The sequence below is a fragment of the Pseudonaja textilis genome, chromosome 1, assembly GCF_049901715.1.
Source record: "Pseudonaja textilis isolate UNSWEBS1 chromosome 1, rPseTex1.2, whole genome shotgun sequence".
NCBI classification, from domain to species: domain Eukaryota; kingdom Metazoa; phylum Chordata; class Lepidosauria; order Squamata; family Elapidae; genus Pseudonaja; species Pseudonaja textilis.
In genome coordinates this window covers 311,898,807-311,917,177 of record NC_141990.1, presented here as the reverse complement: position 1 = coordinate 311,917,177, position 18,371 = coordinate 311,898,807, and the positions used below count along the sequence as shown (strand labels likewise).

The 18,371-nt window shown below is 44.1% G+C and overlaps 1 protein-coding gene across 3 annotated transcripts in view; it reads right to left on the bottom strand.

Moving 5' to 3' along the window:
- Window positions 1-18,371, bottom strand: part of MDGA2 (MAM domain containing glycosylphosphatidylinositol anchor 2) — a 568,076-nt gene that overhangs the window by 126,001 nt on the left and 423,704 nt on the right. For all 3 annotated transcript variants that reach the window (XM_087922505.1, XM_087922503.1, XM_087922504.1), the window contains exon 9: window positions 1,030-1,299. In XM_087922505.1, coding sequence (XP_087778631.1) covers window positions 1,030-1,299 — 270 coding nt within the window. The remainder of the gene's footprint in view (window positions 1-1,029; window positions 1,300-18,371) is intronic.

The window sequence follows — 18,371 nt, the reverse complement described above, 5'->3', positions numbered from 1 at the left end:
ACACAAAAAGATGAAAACCAACCGAGCGTGTACAACATTAGTTCTGCAAATGCAGTTATTAATAGTTTTTAACTGTTTTGGATAAAATGTATTGCATGAATTTAAACTGGACTGCTAAACACAAGGATGCTATTAAAAGAAATGCCAAATGTTTTAATGCTTTGATAGTAATAGTAACTTTGGTCTCCAGAAATGGAGATCTTGCAGGGATTTACAATCACAGCAAACCTACAATAGTTTTATACAGAGAAAGCTTTATTTTATTCTTTTTTCCTTCTCTTTCCATAAACACACACACATATGTGACACCACTGCTTGACTACAGAATAATACATGGACCTCATGCATCCCAGTGGTAGCATTACCACAATTCACCTCATGCAAATTGAGATGCATGGACTTCATGCATCTCAACTTCTATATCCCTGATGGCAAACCCATGGCACACATGCCACAGGTGGCACGCAGAACCATTTGTGTGAGCACATAAGCCCCATCCAAACTTACTTGCACTGTGCATGTGCGCACCTCTAAGCTGATTTTCAGCCCAATTTCACCCTCCCAGAGGCTTGAGGGAAGCATCTGTAGCCTTGGGAGGGTGAAAAATGGGCCTTCTGGAAATACCAGAAGTGCCTGTTTTCAGCCTCTGGAGGGCCTCTGGAGCCTGGGGAAGGCCGTTTTTACCCTTTCAGAGGCTTGAGGGAAGCCTCTGCAGCCTTGGGAGGCTGAAAATGGGTCTTCCAGAAATACCAGAAGTGCTGAAACGGGCCCATTTTCAGCCTCCCGAGGCTTCAGAGGCTTCCCTCGAGCTTCCGGGAGGCCAAAAACAGTCTCAAACGGGCTGAAAATCAGCTGGGAGGCATGTGCATGTGCAGTGCAGGTAAGGGGTGGGGTGGGGATGTTGCACAAGCATGTGCGGGGGGGCAGGGCACATTGTGGATTGTGGATGCCAGCGCTTTCAGCACCACCACAACAAAAAGGTTTGCCATCACTGTTCTATATGGTGTCAACACCAACACCAACACATACCTGACACAAGAAAACTGCAGCGGCCAGCCCCTGCCTCGTTGATGATGTTGCAACTGTAATTTCCATAACTGTCCCTTGATAGGCTCCTGATTATATACTCTGTGGAGTCTTGAGCATCAAATCTTCCTGTCCGAAGAAGCTTGCTGCCCAATCGCCACTCAAAGGTCAAAACCCGAGTTGGATAAGCCCTCAGCACCCGGCAGCTCATGGTCACACTTCGGCCTTGGCCTTGTCGAATCTCAAGGAATGTTGGTTCAACAGCAGGTGGGTCTGCAAGAGAAAAGAATGAGGGGGTGGGTGAACAAAAGGGGACACAGCAAACATACACCTCCTCCTACCCTGATTCCCTCATATCTGACTAATTTTGCACTGAAAATAAACTCCTGAGTTAATCATTTCACCTCAAAAGATTAGAGCTGAAAACCATTTAAAAGTTACATTTGGTCCAGTAGTGGTATCCTATATCTGTTCCACTACTGGTTTGGTGATCATGCACGCGCACCTAACACACATGCACAGCTTTTCACACACCAGCTGAGGCCTGCAGTGCCAATCAGCTGAGAGGGTAAAGAAGAGAAATGCACAGGGGCATGTGGGGGTGGGTGGGTTTGAGTATCCAAGGGAGCATCTATTTCCAGTTGTCTCTTCCCGCTGAGTATGTTCCGGCAGAGTGAGTATGCTCCAGGTTCCCTGTATTAAACGCCGACGATATTAATATTGGAATCCTGTGGGACTAAAGAACCATGCCTTAACAGATAAACAGAGTTGGAAGGGACCTTGTAGGTCATGTAGTTCAATCTCCCACCCAAGCAGGAGACCCTACACCATTCTTGACAGGTGGCAGTCCGGTCTCTTCTTGAAGCTTCCAGTGATGAAGCTCCCACAACTTGCGAAAGCAAGCTGTTCCGTTGCTTGATTGCTCTTGTTATGTCCTGAGGACTCAAGGAGTTCTCACTCAGGTCCACTCACTTTACGTGGGCGTTATTCCCCCATTCCCATTGGTTGGCTCTCCCCAGCAGCCAGCTATAAAAGCAGGCTGCGGGGTCCAACTGGCTGCTGATTGCTGCGAGCCAGTTCCAGGCTTGGCAAGCACGGTCAGCCCTTTATTGTAAAATAAAGTATTGTTGCACTCATGCTCTGGTTCAGCCTCTCATTGCTCAAACAAAACACTGGCGACGAGGATGGGATGGCTACCAGAAGCACCTTGCAACCGCTGAGTCACTAGCCACCGATCCGCAGCCCAGAGAGAGCGATCGGCTGGCGACAAGGAAACGCTGATCCGCAGCCAGAGAGAGCGGTCAGCCAACAATACGGCGATCAAAAGAGCAAACGCTGATCCGCAGCCAGAGAAAGCGGTCTGATTCAAAGTTAGAAGCGTCTGTAGCCGCTTGTTAGCCCCGCTGCAGGGAAAGTGAAGCGCTGCGAGCCGCAGCCGCTCAGATTTGGCGCGAAATTCAAACGGGTGTCATTTGAATTTCGAGCCAGTAGGAGACACAGCACAGCGCTGTAGGAAGTCACTAGCGCCCACTTTTGGCGCGAATCAAGACACCTCCAACGGCTAGCAGCCAACGTGGTAACCCAGAGAGAGAAAGAGAGGGTAGCAAAAACCTCTCCAGAGCTGATATCACTCACGGCGCCCGTAGTCCCAGAGAGATTTTTCCGCAGGTAGCCCAGCCGTTCCAGCACCATGAGTTCCAACCCAGTATTCCCGGCGTTTAAACCAGACGAAGAGAAGTGGGAGTCAGTATAAGAACCGCTTCAATCATTACATCGATGCGGTCGGCTTGGCGGATGCGGAGAGCATCGGAAAAATCCTATTTCCTAATCTACTGCGGAGCCACCGTTTACGATACCGCCGCAGCACTCGTAGCGCCGAGAGAATTGAAAAACGTTCCGTGGTCCGAGTTGCTTGAGATCCTCACTAACCACTACGCTCCCAGGCCTTCACAAATCGCCAGGAGGTTCACGTTCCGTATGAGGAAGCAATCAAGTAAGGAGACCATCAACCAATATATGGCCGCCCTCAGAACAGCAGCCCTGCACTGCGGGTTTGGAACATACTTGGAGGACATGCTCCTCGATCAATTAGTTTGTGGGGTCAAGGATCTCAACCTACAGAGGCGCCTGCTAGCAAAAAGACCTCAACCTCGCGCAAGCGGTCGAGGAGGCCCTAGCAGCCGAGCTAGCAACGAACTCAGCCACGAAATTCAGGGCCCAAGTGCCAAGCTAGCATCGTTCCCAGTCCATTCCGAAGAGGTGGAAGCGGAGGAAACCCACAACGATGAAAACGACGTCCACCGCCTCGCCAACGACAGACGGTCGCAGGTAGGGGCCAAACAAGAATACACCGGTCCACCCAAGCACATCACATTGTGCCTAGCCTGTGGGGGATCGCATCAAAGGGCCACCTGCAAGTTTAAAGGAGCCACTTGCAACAACTGCCATAAGAGGGGCACATCGCGAGAGTCTGCCAAGCCCCCAAAGCGCTGCACACAGACCCCGTCCTCGCACGCGGGACCACAGAGGCAAGTATTAAACTGTCGCACGCACCGCCTTGCCAGGCGTACTTGCCACGCTGTTAGTAAAATTTCTCTCTCCGTTTCCTAGAAGGTAAACCGTGCCACATGGAGGTTGACACAGGGTCAGCGCTCTCAATAATCTCGTGGAACACCCTCAAGAGACTCCACCCCAGCCTATCTACTACCCGGCTTCAGAGATACCAGTTCGGTCTGAAGGACTACCAGGGGAAGGCCATTCCCGTGATCGGCAGAGGCAAGTTCTTTGTCAGTTTTAGAGCTTTTAAAGGCCACCTACCTCTAGTGGTAGTTAACGGCAATCTACCCACCTTATTGGGGCTTGATTGGTTTCCCCACCTCGGCCTAGGGTTAACAGGAGTCCATGCTGTCTCAACCTCAGACACTGACTCCTTATTCACTGACTACGCAGATGTGTTCAGCGAGGAGCTGGGGTGTTATAATGGAACCCCATCTCGTTCACCGTTGACCCCAGGCAGTCCCAATCAGATTAAAACCACGTAGAGTTCCATTTGCTATTCGACCAAAACTAGACGCTGAATTGGATAAACTACTAAAACAAGGGGTCATTGAGCCAACAGATTTCGCCAAGTGGGAGACGCCCATCGTCACACCCCTTAAAAAAGATGGTAGCCTGAGAATTTGCTCGGACTACAAGACAACAATCAATAAATATTTACAAGTTAGCGCCTACCCTGTGCCCGTCATTCAGCACTTATTGCACACATTCGAGCCGGGCAGTATTTTTGCTAAATTGGACATGTCTCAAGCATATCAGCAGTTCCCTGTTGATAACCAAACAGCGGAACTTCAGACCATCGTCACTCACAGGGGTGCCTTCCGATGCAAGCGTCTCCAATTTGGCGTAAGTGTTGCCCCGGGTATTTTTCAATCCCTCATGGAGCGGATTTTACAGGGCCTCCCTGGTGTAGTACCCTACTTGACGACATCTTGGTCTCGGCCAGGGACAGACCCCAACTCTTCCAGAGAGTGCGAGCAGTGTTAGGTTCAGACAGCATGGCCTCAAGTTAAAAAAAAGAAAAATGCGCCATTGCCACTAGACAGGTGGACTTTCTGGGTTATAAAATTGACGCCTCTGGCATTCACCCCCTGGAGTCCAAGGTTAGAGCAATCCACGAAGCTCCCACACCAACCTCCAAAACGGAGCTACAAGCTTTCTTAGGGCTGCTGAACTTTTATGCATCCTTCTTGCCCCATAAAGCCTCAGTAGCCGAACCCCTACACAGATTACTAGACAAAAAGTCACCGTGGCACTGGGGGCACAAAGAAGACCAGGCGTTTAACGCCGTCAAATCACTACTTACGTCAGAGGCAGTGCTCATCCAATTCGACCCCAACCTTCCTTTAGTACTGGCAGCAGACGCATCCCCTTTTGGAATTGGGGCGGTCCTTAGTCACAGACTCCCCAATGGCGCCGAGGCCCCCATCGCCTTTTTCTCCAGGACGCTCTCGGCCACGGAGCGAAATTACAGCCAAATAGACAAGGAAGCCCTAGCAGCTGTTGCAGCCGTGAAAAAGTTTCACGAATTCCTTTTCGGCCATTTCTTCGAACTGGTCACCGACCATAAGCCCCTCCTGGGCCTACTGGCGGCGACAAACAGACACCTCAAGTCCTTTCCCCTAGAATGACAAGGTGGACACTTTTCCTAGCGCCTACTCATACAAACTTATTCACCGCCCAGGCAAAACTCTATCCCACGCCGACGCTCTCAGTCGCTGCCCCTTACCCGCTCCGGCTGAAGACCCAGCTCCTGTCAACGCCATTTTCGAAATCACCCAGTTGGACCTGCCCATCACCGCCCTTGACATCGCCGCTAAAACCAAGGCAGACCAAGCGCTCGCCCAGGTGCTCGACTGGGTGAGGAGGGGGTGGCCGGGAGGCAACGTTGATAACAAATTCGCACCCTTTAAGACTCGCATGCAGGAGCTGTCCAGTTTGCAGGGTTGTCTACTGTGGGGCACTCGGTGGTCATTCCGACCTCGCTGCGTACCCGAGTCCTGGAGGCGTTGCACGAGGGACACCCGGCATTGTGAGAATGAAGGCATTAGCACGCAGCTACGTGTGGTGGCGGGTCTAGACGAGGACATTGTCAATTGGGTAAGTTCCTGCAGCATTTGCCAGGAATCCCGTCCTGCTCCCCCATCGCCACCCCTACCAGATGGGAGAGCGCCAACGCCCTTGGTCTAGAATCCATATCGATCTGGCAGGCCCGTGCATGGAAAGATGTTCCTAGTGGTCGTGGACGCTTATTCCAAATGGATAGACGTGGCACAGCTATCCACGACCACCACACTAGCAATCACCAACGTGTTAACGCGCCTGTGTTACACATGGACTACCCGACTCCATTGTCTCCGATAATGGCCCACAGTTCGCATCAGTAGAATTCAGCCGTTTTGCTGCCAACCTGGGCATTCGCCACATTTTCACAGCCCCATTTCACCCTGCCAGTAATGGGTTGGCTGAAAGGGCCGTCAGGACCACCAAAGAGGCCCTCGCTAGGTTTGGCAGGGATGACTGGCACCACAAACTCGCACGGTTCCTGATGAGCCAGCACTCAACCCCTGTGCAGTCACCAATAAGTCCCCAGCGGAACTTCTGATGGGCCGGCGCCTGAGGACTGTATTGGACAGATTGCACCCACAATACTGCCCTGACTCTCCCCTCGCTTCTACTTCGGGGTTAGACATTTTTTGTTACAGGAGCCGATATTCGCAAGGAATTTCGCTGGGGACCCACTGTGGATTCCAGGCGAGGTCATCGCCATCACCGGGCCGAGATCGTATAGAGTCAGGCTGGAGGATGGTCGCGTCTGGAGGAGACATATAGACCAGCTTAGAAGGCGCCTCAGCACCCTTGCCAACAAGAATCCAGAGTCTCCAGTCGAAGGGGAACCGCCTCATCCGCCGCCCAGCCACATCGTACCCAGCGACCAGTCTGCACCAGCAGTCGTTCCGGTCAGCCCAAACTCGGACAACAGCGCCCAGAGAGTTGACCAGCCTGATCCAACCCACGAGAGCTCGACCCCAGTAACCAACCCGGTGGTTCCCGAGGATGCCCAGTCCAGAGAGAGTGTTGGCGACACTATGCCGGCTCGACCATCACAGACTGGTACCGAACAGACAGACAATGTTCCCGAGTTGCGCCGTTCCGGCGCCAACACAAACCCCCGTCTACCTCAAGGACTATGCATGTTCGCATCTGGGGGAAGGGGTGTTATGTCCTGAGGACTCAAGGAGTTCTCACTCAGGTCCACTCACTTTACGTGGGCGTTATTCCCCCATTCCCATTGGTTGGCTCTCCCCAGCAGCCAGCTATAAAAGCAGGCTGCGGGGTCCAACTGGCTGCTGATTGCTGCGAGCCAGTTCCAGGCTTGGCAAGCACGGTCAGCCCTTTATTGTAAAATAAAGTATTGTTGCACTCATGCTCTGGTTCAGCCTCTCATTGCTCAAACAAAACAGCTCTCGCTGTCATAAAATTTCTCCTTATTTCCAGGTTGAATCTCTCTTGGTCAATTTCCATCCATTATTCTTCAACTGGCCCTCAGGTGATTTGGCCTTCTCAGTCACAGACCTTGCTCTCTGGAATAGGTATACATATATACCCACAGACACTTTCCCAGAGTTACAGAAAACCCTTAAGGCCTGGCTCTGGGTTAATGTGTTTGTGAAACACTTGTTGTGGTTTCTTATTTTTATTGTGGTTGTTTTCATATTGTTTATCTGTGTTGTTTTATATTTTTCAGTTTGTGTTTTTTTAAGCCACTGGAATCTGCTGGAAGGGGGGGGGAACATAACAAATTAAAAAAAAACCTAAATAATAAAATCACCAGAAATGGAACTCAACCTAAAGGAGACTTTCTTTGAAAGAAGACAACATGCACAAACATTGCTATCAATTCAGTTCCAGGTTAATTTCAAGTTAATTTCACATGAACTTTAATACCTCAACTGGCTGGTTGATGTATCAAGTTGTCCTGTGAGGCTGGTATTCACAGGGAAGTTGGGGAAAATACAACCATTACATTACCATCAGAGGCAGAGGTGCTATTCAGGAAATTCTGACCAGTTCTGGAGAACCGGTAGCGGAAATTTTGAGTAGTTCGGAGAACTGGCAAATGCCACCTCTGACTGGCCCCACCCCCATCTATTTTCTGCCTCTTGAATCCCAGCTGATTGGCTGGGTCTTCTTTTGTTGCCCTGCACAGGAGAACGGAGATGGAAAGCAGGTTAGTGGGGTGCGGAGGGAATGGGATTTTGCAGTAACCTTCCTCTGCCTCACCCATCAAGCCATGCTACGCCCACCAAGCCATGCCATGCCCACAGAACCGGTAGTAAATTTTTTTGAATCCCACTATTGATCAGAAGGCATCACAGTATGATGTTAAGGCAGCAGAAGCCATTCCAAAGGGATCAAGGAAGTGAATAAAGCATGGATTTAACATTGAACTAAGTATCCATGCTTGAAGCTACAACAGATTCCAATATCTTTAAGTGTGCAATTGGGAAAACCAACTTTAAGCCAAAAGAAACGAGGAGCCCAATCAAAGAAGCAGGAAGACAGGTTCTCTCTCACCAATCCCAGATTCCAAGATACCACTATCCTTATCTCTTATTCAATGAACACACCAGTTCAGATGCCAATCACAGAATACTATTTAACTGGGTTTTAATCAGGGGCGAAATTTTTAAAAAAATCCCTACGGGCTCTGTGGGCGTGGCTGTTGGCGTGACTTGGTATAATAGTAATAGCAACCAGTAGCAATCAGGGTCATTTTTTTTACCAATTCAAATTGTCCCTACCATCTCTCCTGAGGTGGGCAGAGGTGGTTGAATTTCACCCCTGGTTTTAATGTTATATATGGGTGGGTTTTTGTTAGCACATCCTAGAAATGGAAAAAATGAGATGGGCATAATATATATAATATTATTTATATGTATGTATGTATGTATGTATGTATGTATGTTGTGGCCCCGATTCCCAAGCCTATGCTGTCAGAGACCTGGAAGATGAGGAGGAGGAACTGGGAATGCCTTCCTCCACAGGACCTTCCTCTCTGGCAATGCCTTCCTCCCTGATAATGCCTCAGGTTTCATCAGACAACCGAGAGGAACAGCCTGAGATTTATCAGGAGGAAGGCATATCAGAGCAGCCCCTTACAGGGAGTAAAGAGGAAGAGAGTTGGCTTGATCCTAAGCAGTGTCATAGGGAGAAAAGTGAGCAGCAACGTAGGAGGCATGGGAGGGTCAGAGAGTGAGCTGAGTCATTGAGCCACACCCCACAGGGATAAAAGTGGGTGTGTTTTCGGCTGGAACTTTGTACAGGACAAAGTTTAATCTTACTTCAGATTTTCTTTGTGAATGATTTTTGTGGACTGCCTTGTAATTTTCTGTGAGTAGATTTTTATTTGTTATAAGTTCGGACTTGGCAGGCATAGGGTGTTGGAATGCCAAGGATATTATCAGTTCCAAAGAATTAACTCTGTGAAGTCCGTGCCAGCTTGCCTGCCTGTGTTTGTGTGAGTTTGTATTCTTTCATCTTTTGGGAAAGAAGAAAAATGAGACAGAACATATGTGTGTGTGTGTGTGTGTGTGTGTGTGTGTTTGTATGTATGTATGTATGTGTGTGTGTGTGTGTGTGTGTGTGTGTGTGTATATATATATATATGTCTATGTCTATATCTCTATATCTATATCTATCTACATCTACATCTACATCTATATCTACATATACATATATATATATATATATGTTTTCTGAGGTTCTCGCGGGTATTTGTATGTGGATCTTTGGTTATTCGGGTTTTCTCCTGTGTAAAATTGGAAGCATCTAGGCGATGTTTCGATGAAGTCTCATTCATCATCTTCAGGCTTGTGTCTTCGGCTTTGTGCTTCTCAGAGTAATGTGAGCTTGCAGCTGCTTCTTCCTTTTAACTGCTAGTGGGGTGTGTGCCTTGATTGGGTGGGGGCTTGGCTGTGTTCTGATTGGCTGGGAGGTTGGCTGTGTTCTGATTGGCTGGGGGTGTGTTCTGTTGGGGGCTTGGTTGTGCTCAGGTTAGTCTTAGTTGCTGGGGGATTTGAGTGGTGAGCTGTGATCCTATTGTTTGGCTTCACATTTGTGGTCGTGCCACATCTTCATGGTGGACGTCAGTTCACTTCAGGGGTGAAGCGGGTAGTGATGCAGCTGCGGTATGGCTTCTGGTCCGTGGTCATGTCTCATCTTCTGTTTCGGTGTGAGTCTGCTTTCTATGTGGAAGTGTGGTGGTAGCATCTTGTGTGGCCCTCATGGATGCAGATCTGGTGTCATTCTTCATGTTCCTCTACAAAACCTAGCCAAATTTCTCACCAAACAACTACAGCCCTATGCAGAATCCATCAACTCACACGTAAGAAACTCATTCCAGTTCATCAAGATCATAAAGAAACAAAACTTACAACCCAGCGACCTACTAGTGAGCTTCAATATCATATCCCTCTTCACCCAAGTGCCTATAAAAGAAGCCTTGACAGCCATCCAAAACAAATACAACCCCCCGCAAGCACATCCTAGATCTGACCAACCACTGCCTATCCAATACATACTTCACCTACAATGGACAAAAATACAAACAAATAGAAGGAGCACCCATGGGATCACCCCTCTCACCTGTCATCGCAAACCTCTACATGGAACACTTTGAAACACAAGCTCTAGAAAAATATAATCACAAACCCAAACTCTGGCTCAGATACGTAGATGACACCTTCATAATCTGGCCACATGGGAAAAAAAAACTGTACAACTGAACAACTTCCTCACACACTTCAACAGCCTACACCCCAAAATACAATTCACCATGGAAGCAGAAGCTAACAATCAACTTCCCTTCCTAGATGTCTTAGTATACAAAAAATCCAATGGCTCCCTAGGACACACCATCTACCAGAAGAAAACACATACAAACTGCTATCTACATGCACTCTCACACCACCACCCAGCACAGATCAATTCTGTAGCCAAGACATTCATCTCCAGAACAAAATTCTTAGCTGACAAACAACACCTAAAAACCAAACAACACACTCTCACTAACATACTAACAGCCAATGGATTCCAAAGAAAGAAGATTACCCACCTAATCCAAAAACAAATCCCAACCAAAATCCAAGACAGAGAACAAGAGAACGCCCTCCTCCCATATATAAAAGGCACTACAGACAAAATCAGCAAGATCCGCCAAAAACACAACATTAAAACAGCATTCTGCACAAACAGAAAAATATTCACCATCCTAAGAAACCCTAAAGACAAAATCGAGTTAGAAAACCAATGAGTATACGGAATATCTTGCACTGCCTGCCCCACCACATACATCGGACAAACTAACAAAGAATAAGTGCACGCATTGAAGAACACAAGAACTCAATCAAAAAAGAAGAACCGACCTCTTCCCTGGTCGAACACTTCAAAGCCACAGCACATGAGATTGACTTTAAAAATACCAGAACTATTGCCAAAACCGAACACTTCAACAACAGAAAAATCAGAGAAGCCATAGAGATAGAAAAATGCTCCCACAGCATGAATAAATGAGATGATACCTCCTGCCTAACAGCCATTTGGAAACCTACCCTCATTAACAAACGAGTACCTAACATGAAGAATGACACCAGACCCACATCCATGAGGGCCACACAAGATGCTACCACCACACTTCCATTTAGAAAGCAGACTCACACCCACACAGAAGATGAGACACAACCACGGACCAGAAGCTGTACCGCAGCTGCATCACTACCTGCTTCAAATCCCTCCAACCCATACATGAAGTGAACTGACGCCCACCATGAAGATGTGGCATGACCACGAACGCTAAGCCAAACAACAGGATCACAGCTCACCAGCTCAAATCCCCCAGCAACTAAGACTAACCTGAGCACAACCAAGCGCCCACCTGAACTGAACACACTCCCAGCCAATCAGAACACAGCCACCTCCCAGCCAAACAGAACACAGCCAAACCCCCACCAAATCAAGGCACACACCCCACTAGCAGTTAAAAGGAAGAAGCAGCTGCAAGCTCACATTACTCCAAGAAGCACAAAACTGCCTAAAGATGATGAATGAGACTTCATCGAAATGTCACCTAGATACTTCTAATTTTACTCAGGAGAAAACCGAATAACCAAAGATCCACATACAAATACCCGCGAAAACCTCAGAAAACAAATATATATGTATATGTATATAAAACACAACTCAAATAATTTTTCTTTTTTCTACCCAATGGCAATGAGATCCAGATACTACCCACTTGAGCAAATGAGCTGCATTATCATTTCCAAGGAAAGTGAAATTTCCAAATAGCTCCTTCCGCTTTGAAATGACAAGTAGCCACTTTAGGTTTCTGGCCTACCTTTCATGGGAGTCTGCCTGCCATCTCTTGATGGTGAACCTGCCCCATTTTTACTTGCTTTCAAGCTATATTAATGGGCCAGAACTGCTATGCCTGCAGTGAAGCCAAGACCTTTGCTGTTATGTTACAAAGATCCAGTGTGAATGGCAGGTGAGAGATTTGATGATTTCCACTGTGACTAAAGTTACAGGTCATTTGGATTCCTCAGGAGGAGGCTGATTAAAGTTCCCTGTCTTTCTTTTTCCCTTACCTTTCCTCATCTAAGAAAAAAGAAATAAATAAATTTTAAGTAATTCTCTAGGCAGTTTTTTTTTCTCTATGAAAAGTAAGAGCTCATCTGGACAAGTTTTTTTAATGAATTAATTCAATGCAAAATCCCTTTTTACTTTTATTTTCATTATCAGTTCTCAAATGCTTTGATGAAAGCTCTTCTGGTTTTCCCCCCAGAGAATTACACCTTGGAGAAACTATCCTGGATATAATGCTGTGTACTTTTAAAATTACAAATTTGCCAACAGTTGTGTGAGAATTGGGGCCAGATTAAGACCAACCTAAGGAACTATACACAACTATATCAAATATAAACTTAGAAAAGATCAGCACTAAATAACAATAAGCTATATAAGAATATTATTTACTTATGAACAGGATAAGAGAAAAAAAGGCAAATTTTCAACAGTTTTTCATGAATTTTTAAATGAAAATGATAGGGAAAATTGCAAAGTTTATAAAGGAAATAAGGGGAAGGTTATGGAGGAAAAACTGCAAAAACTGAAGCTGAAGGTGATATGGAAAGAATTAATAAAACAATAACTAGACGAAAGAACTCTGTGGCACCCCCTTTCCCTTGGTTCTCTAAGCAGATGCTTATTTTGCTTAATCCAGGGTGGTGAGAATGTATCCTATGATCCGGTTCCCACTTATGTTGAAATCCCAAGAAAAGATATTCCTTTTTCAGACAGAAATGCAGACTTCAAAATGATGGGGAAAAAAAATCAGCTGCAGCAGCTTCTCCCATCTCCAACAATAAAGTCAGCTCAAAAATGCTAACAAGAGAGATTTGACAGAAATCCTCAATCACCCAGAGAAAAAGAAAAGCAAATTTGCAGGAGAGAGAAAAGAAACCGCAAGACCGATTTTCAGCACAGTAATAATGTAATATTCTCTCTCTCTTCCCCTCCCTCCCTCCCTCCCTCTCTCTGTGACTTGTGGCATCATTTCCTATAAAACACGATTCTCTCTCTCTCTTTCTCTCTCTCTCTCTGTGTGTGTGTGTGTGTGTGTGTGTGAGAGAGAGAGAGAGAGAGAGAGAGAGAGAGAGAGAGACTCATGGCATCATTTCCTATAAAGCTCAATGAATAGTTTCACAGTCTTTCATCCATGACTGACTGATTTTTCTAAAGGTGTATTACAAACAAGTAATACCATTTATTTTTATCAGTGTGCTGACCCCATAGATAGATTTACTCCCCAACAATCTATATCTAACCTGTCCTTTTGAGTCTCTTAATGATGTACTCATCCACTTTGCTTTTGGTGCTCTTTTTCTTCTGAGCATTGGAGCCTTTTCCAGAGCTGAGCCTTTTCATACTGTTCCTGAAGTAGGATAACTTGAGTCTGGTCATTTGTGCCTTGAGCAAAAACTCTGGATTGATTTGTTCAATGATCCATCCATTAACTTTCTTGGCTGCCGGGCTTCCGGTTTGAGCTTTGGTGACAGACCGAAATCTGCGATCGTGCGCAGTTTCGATCTGTGCTCGCTGCTGGAGTGCCCCGAGCTGGCTGGTTTCGGGGCTAAGCCACCTCATAGAGATGGTGAAGAGGGGGGAGATTGCCAGTAGAGTTGAGGAGAGTCGCATCTCTCCTCCCCAGCTGGCCATTACTCTCTTTCCTGAATGCGGTTGCAGTGGTGGTCAGAAATGGCCACTTCAAAGAAGAACTCGACTGGAAAAGAATGTGCAGGAGGAAGATAAGAAGAGAAAGTTTTGGCTGACCGGGTCAAACTGAAAAAGCAACAATATAAGGTACCCTGGAATTTAAATTATAAAGAACAACATTGTTCCCAAAGAAGACTTTGAAGCAGCAAATGATAGAGGGAGGGAAAGGATTTGGTTTTTTTCTTTTCTTCCCTATATTGACAACTAAGAGATTTAAGCAAGAAATTGGCAAAAATCCACTTTGACATTAACAGATATTTAAGCTGAAAATAAAACGTCAAAGGGATAATAAAGATTTCTGGATTCTCAAAAACTTTTAAAAGAAGGGGGAAAAAGGGTGGGATCTGGATAAGCGAAGGAGACCACCTGGAAGTGAAAGGAATTAACAGTGAAACTTTAACAAGATTCCTGGAAGATACATTTTAACTGAAACTTTGTAACAAGATAAGAGAACCCCAGGAAGAGAAAGTGGAAAAAAAGAAGCAAGAAGGTAAAGCTTTGGATTATTTTGATTACTTGGTGATTTTTAGATTTTTGGCTATCAGATCTAAAGGACTAAAATTAATCGGGTAGTTGTTTAAAAGTTTTTAAAATGGTATCACTCTTGGAAGAATTGAGAATGGAACTTAAAAAACAGAAAGAAGATCCACAAGAAGGAAGAGGTTCTTTTGGCTTCGTATTTCAATTTTTAGAAATGGAGATCCTGAACTATGAGAAACAACAAGAAATGTCTGTAGAACAAGAAGGGCGGAACAAAGAAGAAGCCATCTTCAATGACCAAGTATTTCTATGTGGGGAAAAGAAAGGAAAGGGGGGAAAGAGAGTGAAAAAAATAAGATTTGAAAAAACAACCCCAAAAAAGAACAGTTTGAAAAGTAATTACAACATTAGGAAGAAACAGAAGAGAGGATTACAGAAAAGAGAATCAGAATTAGAGAGAGAAGAGGTCAAAAAGGGAAGGAAGGAGAAGAAGGGGAAGAGGGAAAGGAAAAGAAATTATAAAGGACAGAAACAGGACATAGAGAAACAGGGAAAATGTACAAGGATTACGGATATAAGCCTATTTAGAAGACACAGAGATAATGGGTGAAAACTTAATTGAAAGGGGGATTCTGCAAGGGTACATAAGATAGTATTGTTATATTAGAAATAGAAATGAACTTTGAAAATATGAAACAAGTGTGATTAAAATGATAGATAAAATACTCATTGTAATGTAATGGAATGTTTAATAAATAAATGAAATAAAGAGAATGAGAGAATGAAATTAGGAAAGGAGGGGAACATTTTAATTATTATAAATGTATTATAAAAAATTAAGTGAAGAAGAATATGAAAGAAACATGAAAAAATTATGGAAATATCATAAGTGTTCCTAGAAGTATGATACCCTATTGAAAAGAAATGTTAAAGATGTCAAAGATTATAACTAATATTAATGATAGAGCTGAATTGGAATAGAATAAGTATTTTATTTATTATTGTTATATACATATATTCTCTTTAAGAACTTAGTGCGTATTATAAGAATATACCAAGCAGAATTCGACTGGAAGTTATGTGTTATATTGAATGTTATAATTGTAAAGGCATAAATTAAAGTTTAAATAAGAGTTGAATGGATAAAAATTAAAAGATACAAAGGTGTCATAGGCCAATTAGTAACAACGGGAAAAAAATTGTTTAATGAGAAAAGAAAATATGAAATTGAAACAGGACAGACAAAAGTATAAATATAATGACTAGAAAGATATTGAAACTTAGAAAAAGATGTATATAATTGAATTTAGAAAGGAATGAGATAATTAAAAGTAAGATTGAGAAAACTAAGGGAAGGGAAAAATTATTGAGAAAATGTTAAAATAGTAATAAGATATGGAATAGAACACAAAGATGAATATGAAATTGAATTTGTGTCTGTATGGAGAAGTGATAACCCGGGACCATGCTATTCTCAAAAAAAGAAATTTTACTTGTACTATGCTTTGTGAAAACCCAAATAATTTTTTTATTTTTTTAAAAAAAACTTTCTTGGCTGCCCACTAGACTCCCAGGAGTCTTCTCCAACCCCAAAGTTCAAAGGTATCATTGTTCTTTCTATTCTTTAAAGTCCAAATGTCACTTCCATAGTGTCATAGGGAATACTGTGGTTTGCAAAATTCCGAGGTCCAAATCTCTAATAATTTTTTAAATAGATTAACAGAGTTGGAAGGGGCCTTGTAGGTCATCTTGTCCAACCCCTCACCCAAGTAGGAGACTCTACACCATTTCTGACAAATGGAAGTCCAATCTCTTCTTGAAAGTCTAAAATGATTGGGTCTGGCAGCTCTAAATAGAATAGAATAACACAGTTGGAAGGAACCTTGGAGGTCTTCTAGTCCAACCCCCTGCTTAGGCAGGAAACCCTATACCACTTCAGACAAATGGTTATCCAACATCTTTCAAAAAACTTCCAGTGTTGGAGCATTCACAACTTCTGGAGGCAAGTTGTTCCACTGATTAATTGTTCTCACTGTCAGGAAATTTCTCCTTAGTTCTAAAGTTACTTCTCTCCTTGATTAGTTTCCACCCATTGCTTCTTATCCTGGCCTCATGTAGTTTGGCAGCTCCTGAGATATCGGAACACTGCTATCATGTCTCTCCTAGTCCTTCTTTTCATTAGGCCAGACATACCCAATTCCAGGGGTGGGATTCTACCTGGTCAGACCAGCTCTATAGAACTGGTTGTTACGATTCTGCGCAGTTTGGAGAACTGTCAAATCTGGCAGCACCCCCCACCCGGCCAATTACTCCTAACCTGGCATGAGCACCATCAAACTTGCCTGTGTTTGTTAAATGGCTGTTTTTTCTCCCCCGACCATCAGCTGTTCTGTTGTGCCAGGAGATTTAGATTAGCTAGAAAGCAGCGCAGACTCAGGGAATAGATTGCAGAAAGGTAGATCTCTGAGTGAATCTGTGATTCTGTGAGCAACTCAATCTGCCTGCCTGCTTTGCCTGATTTTGGGTAAAAGTTGCTCTTTTTTATAAAAAAAAATCAATATTTATATACATGGTGTGTTGTGAGTTAATTTTATGAGTTTGCTTGCAAGCAAATTTTATGTGACAGACTCAGGTATCAGATGGCAGAAAGATAGATCTCTAAGTAAATCTGTGATTCTGTGAGCAACTCAATTTGCCTGTCTGGTTTGCCTGGTTTTGGGTAAAAGTTGCTCTTTTTTATAAAAAAAATCAATATTTACATCAATATTTATAATATTTACATACAAGCCACACCCAGCCAGTCACATGACTACCAAGCTATGCCCAGTCAGCAAGCCATGCCCAACCAGCCACATGACCACCAAACCACACCCAGCAGCATAAAATACATACAATAGATTTATTCGCTGTGCCCTATTATGTAATAATGGATCTATAAATACTACCTTTTGCTACATCCTGATTAATCATTACAGCTGTGTACTTGCTTTTCATATTAACACACCACAAAAAGCCATTCATTCTGTCCAGGCCCTATGATTTATACTTACTACAGAGAAACAAAGACCTACAGTAAATAATCAGAAATGTCTCAAACTGAACAAGTAAGAAGAAAGTAAATAATTGTGGTTTATGTGGTTCTCAGGAACAATCTACCAGAAGAAAAATGAAGAAGTGCAAGACAGCAAATCATTTGTTTTTAATCTACTGATTACAGTTAAAAGCACTCATATATAAGACTAGCTCTATACCTGTGGTTCGCTATGAAACTATGTGATTGGGCTTAGTTTTTGGGGCGGAAAATAAGGAGGGAAATTATGCCTCTGCCAGCATCCACCAGTATTCATCTGGCTAGCATCCTCTCAGTGTGTGAGAGAGTTGAGGGCTGTTTGGAAACTGAAACATGGAAACTGAAACAGTATTTGCTGTATGAGTAAGAAGAAGATAGCAAGGAACTTGGATGTGGCTTAGCTCAACTGTTCTGTACTAAAGCTGGTTGCTGCTGTGAAACTAAAATTGAAACGAAAACTCCTCTCCTCTGCTTGTGTTTTGCATTTGGAAGAGATTTCTTTTCAGGTTGGGAGGGGGAGTAGAACTCCTTAGCATCAGAGCGTATTAATAATAATATAGGAAATGCTAATGCTCTGATGGTCATTTTGAAAAATCCTTTGTTAGTGAGCACCTAGAAGCCAAGAGGAATGCATGAGTGGTATTTTGATTTTATATTGGTGATGACCAATATATAGGTGAAACTCAAAAAATTAGAATATCATGCAAAAGTTCATTTACTTCAGTAATGCAACTTAATATATGAGGTAGACTCATTATATGTAAAGCAAGATAGTTCAAGCCATAAGGTGTCATAATTGAGATGATTATGCCTTACAGCTCATGAAAACCCCAAATCCACAATCTCAGAAAATTAGAATATTGTGAAAAGGTTCAATATTCTAGGCTCAAAGTGTCCCACACTA